The sequence below is a fragment of the Rhea americana genome, unplaced genomic scaffold (assembly GCF_003343005.1).
Source record: "Rhea americana isolate MKP2758 unplaced genomic scaffold, rheAme1 scaffold_683, whole genome shotgun sequence".
NCBI lineage: Eukaryota > Metazoa > Chordata > Aves > Rheiformes > Rheidae > Rhea > Rhea americana.
In genome coordinates, this window is record NW_028186849.1 from 12370 (window position 1) to 16104 (window position 3735).

The 3735-nt window shown below is 64.4% G+C and overlaps 1 protein-coding gene and 1 long non-coding RNA gene across 2 annotated transcripts; one reads left to right on the forward strand and one right to left on the reverse strand.

Annotated features, from left to right (window-relative positions):
* Window positions 1–24: 24 nt before the first annotated feature.
* LOC146586516 (uncharacterized) lies at window positions 25–601 on the forward strand. The gene is made up of 2 exons (XR_014897806.1): window positions 25–290; window positions 378–601. It is a non-coding gene; the product is annotated as an uncharacterized LOC146586516 (long non-coding RNA).
* A 296-nt stretch (window positions 602–897) lies between these two features.
* Window positions 898–3657, reverse strand: YIF1B (Yip1 interacting factor homolog B, membrane trafficking protein). Its single transcript, XM_085321190.1, has 7 exons — window positions 3360–3657; window positions 3172–3276; window positions 3016–3094; window positions 2437–2494; window positions 2123–2278; window positions 1939–2032; window positions 898–1832 (listed from the first exon to the last, which is right to left on the reverse strand). The coding sequence occupies exons 1-7, from the start codon at window positions 3618–3620 to the stop codon at window positions 1677–1679; spliced, it is 909 nt and encodes a 302-aa protein (XP_085177316.1). The 5' UTR covers window positions 3621–3657; the 3' UTR covers window positions 898–1676.
* Window positions 3658–3735: the final 78 nt, after the last annotated feature.

The window sequence follows — 3735 nt, forward strand, 5'->3', positions numbered from 1 at the left end:
CCACAACACCAGGACCCCCATAGCCCTGGGACACCACAGCCCAGAGATCTGATGGCGCCGAGGGGCACCCTATGGCCTGGGCAGGGGCTTGGTGGCGCTGCCCACCCCATGGCTCTGGGACCCATGGCCCTGGATACCCCTCCCCACGCTGGGGTGACCCTGCCAGCAGTCCACAGCTTTGGCGCAAGGGCCCCCACAGCCCCAGGGCCCCACTGACTATCTCCCCCCAGGACGGACACTCCTCTGACTCCAGCTCCAGCTCCAGCTCCAGYTCCAGTAATGGGGAGAAGGCAAGTGCAGACCCTCCACCCACCACCACCATTGGGGCATAGCCCCATCCCCCTGTCCTCCTACCCTCCCCTCTGCTCTCCTTGCAGCACCACGGCCCAGGCCATGAGCACAAGAAAAAGGAGAAACTGCACAAGAAACCCAAGGACAAGAAAAAGGAAAAGAAAAGCCACTGAGTGGGGCCAGGGCCCAGAAGCACCACTGGGTGCAGTGGGRCAGCAATGGGGCAGGGGCTGCCCTGAGGCAGGGCCCAGCATCCACCCGGGGCAGCACCACCTCTGTCCTGCCTGCTAATAAAGAGCTTGAAGCCTGACTCCACGCATCGTGCGTGTCACGGGAGGACTGAGACCCTGAACAGAGTCCGCAGACCCGGGGGAACGCCCCAGGCAGCGCCTGACTCACCGGGCAGGGCAGGGCGAGATGCCCTGTGGGGCGGGGGACAGGGCGCAGCAGGGGCAGACCCGGGGGAGCCACGTGCAGACATGGGTGCCAGTGAACTGAGGGCGAAGACCAAAGCAGGAGAAGCCCTGTCCCGTCTCAGCCCCTGTTGCGGGCTGGTGCAACCCCCCCACCACCACTTCCCCAGACTGAGTAGAGCCGCACGCCCGGCACCGTCTCCTCTTTATTGACTGGTTGTTGCTACAGGTAGTGGGGGGAGCGCGTGTGCCAGGACCAAGGCTCTCCGGCTGGGGGACCACARCACCCCATGGTCCCTCAGCCCTGGTAACACAGAGCGAGGAATCAGCCAGCACCCACCCGGACGCAGCAGAGAAGGGGCAGGGGGCCTCAGCACCTCCCCGAAGCCTGCAGGGCTCAGGGCACAACAGCAGCTTCCCAGGGGTTTGACACGACGTCAGAAGGACACAAATTCAACCCTGTGTTTCCAGGTGCCTGGCCCTGGGCTGCGGTGCCTGCAGTGCACAGTGAACCCCCGCCCCGGCCAACACCTGTGTGCCTCCACCCGAGGCTCTTGATGGAGCAGCTAGAAGATACGCTGCAAAAACGGGCGCTGCCCGGCTTGGGAGCCCCATCCCTCCCCGCAGCCCAGCCCTGCTCCCTCCGGAGCTGCTGCAATCGCTCCTGCTGGTCCAGCTTCCAGAGACGAGTCRCTCATTTGCTTCCACGCTCGGAGGGGCCTCCTACCGCTTTACCCCCCTGTGCTGGAGGGGTGCTGCTTCCTCCCTCCCACGCCCCAGTGCACTAACCCTGCAGTATCTCGTTACCGGAGGGCCCCACTGCAGCGCCAGAAGCCAGGCAGCACCTGGCCCTCCTGCAGCCCCCCCATGCAGAAATACTGCACAGCCGACACACACCGAGGGCCCCAGGCAGCATCTATTTAAGCAGGGTGGTAGGAGCGCTCCGCGGGCGGCGGGGCCGGGGATGCCCCATCACCTGATGAGGTGGTAGGTGAGCCAGTACATGAAGAGCGGCTGCACCGCGGCGATGGTCATGGTGAGGTACATGCGCAGCTGGTTCTTGGCCCCCCGCACCAGCACCCCCTCGGCAGCTGCCTCCGATAGGATCTTCAGCCGTAGCGTCCTGATCTGGGGGGAGCAGAGGGAGAGGGGTCGGGGCCAGCTGGCTGGCAAAAGCGAGGCCTGGAGGCCTCAGCACAGGATGGCTACGCTGCGCTGCATGCCTGCCCCTTACCATGAAGACAAAGATGCTAATGCAGCACCAGCCCAGCACCATGTAGTAGCCGGTCTTTCCAAAGAGCAGCCCGGACACGAGGCCCACAATCATCCTGCCAAAAAAAAGTGAGCAGGGCCAGGACTGCATGTCAGGCCTGCAGCAGCAGCCAGCTTGGCCCCAATTCCCAGGCCTGGGCACTCACCCCACATATTTGTAGCCAGAGAAGGCGATGAGGTCGATAGTGGTGAGGTCGGTGTTCACCGTGACCAGGTAGAGGCTCAGCAGAATTGCCAGCACCTCCACGATCAGCCAGGCCAGGGCAGAGCTGGCCTGCAAGCCCAGGCTGTCAGGAGAGAACCTGGCAAGACAGAAAAGAGAAAAACCCACTCCTTGCGCCTCCAGCCAGGGAAGGCCCACGAACCTCGCAAGGTCCCTCCTGTCACCGGTACCAGAGGGCCCCTCTGCACAAATCAGCCCTTGACGGGGAAGCCACTGGCTGTAACTCACTGTCCTCACCTGTTCTGTGTGCCCAGTGCCAACCCAGCCACCAGGACATATGTGATGAAGGCCATRACTAGGAAGAGAAGAGACAGGAATGAGAGCTGTCAGAGCACACCCCCAGAGACCCTGCGCCTCCCCCACAACGGGGCCACCAGCGCTGAGCCTGCCACGCCGGCGCTGGAAGGCTCTGACGGGCCGAGGCTGAGCTAAACTCAGCCTTTTAAAGCTGTCGGCTGTGACGTGAGCCATGTGAAACAGGCAGACTGCGTTCACATTGATTCTGTGGGAAGCGCCGGGCTGGTTACGTTTGTTCCAGAGAGCCAGAGACATTTTACAGGGGATGCAAAAGAAGAGTGCAACTTCTCCCTTTGCAGCAGGCAGCATCCTAGAGTCCGTGAGGAGCAGCCGTGCTCAGGACAAAGCTCCCACCAAAGCTGAGCACCCACCATCCCACCAGACTTGGGGCAGTCCCAGCACCCCTAAACGGTGCTGAACTTTGACACCTGCAGCTTTGTGTTGACCCAGAGACAGGCTGGGCAAGAGCTGTCAGCCCGCACTGAGCAGTGGGGGCTGGCCCCGTGGGGCAGGACGTACCTGGGATGTAGAGATCTGGTGCGTTGACGTCGAACCGGGGGGCCACGGGGGCATCCTGCTGGTACCGCACCTGCCAGTCCTGTGGGGACGGTGCTGTTAGGGCGCTGGGGGCTGGACATCGACGYACAGGTGCCAGACCAGCCTCCCCCCTCTCACCTGGTGCATAAAAGGGAAGATGAGGAGCCCCAGCTTCCTGCCTACGTAGACGGTGTCYACGGCAAAGTAATACTTCAGACGCCCCACAGGGACAAGACGGTCGATCTGCAGGGCAGGAGAAGGCGTGAGGTGTTACMTCAGTAATGGGCACAGACCCCTCCTGGCTCCCTCCTCCCGGTAGCACTCACGTTGCGGTCCATGATGTCGCGGCCTTGGCTGGCCAGGCTGCTGCCGTAGGCCACGGCCAGGCTGGACACCGGCTCACCCAGGAAGGAGGCCGGCGGCGGRTACCGGGACGCGGCAGGCGGCGGCACCCCATAGCCCCGGCCCGGGGGGGCGCCGCCACCGCCGGCCGAGCTGGTGTCATCGAAGAGCGGGTGCGGGTCGGACATGCGCGGCGGAGCGGCCACCGGCACCCGGCGCTTGGGGGCTGCGGGGAGAGCGGCCATGAGGCCCGCGGGGCACCCGCTACCTCCAGCCCGAGCCTCTCCCGGGCCCCCCCGCCCCGGTCCTGCGCCCCAACCCTGGCACCAGCCCCCTCGCACCGGTTCCCCTCCCCTCCCC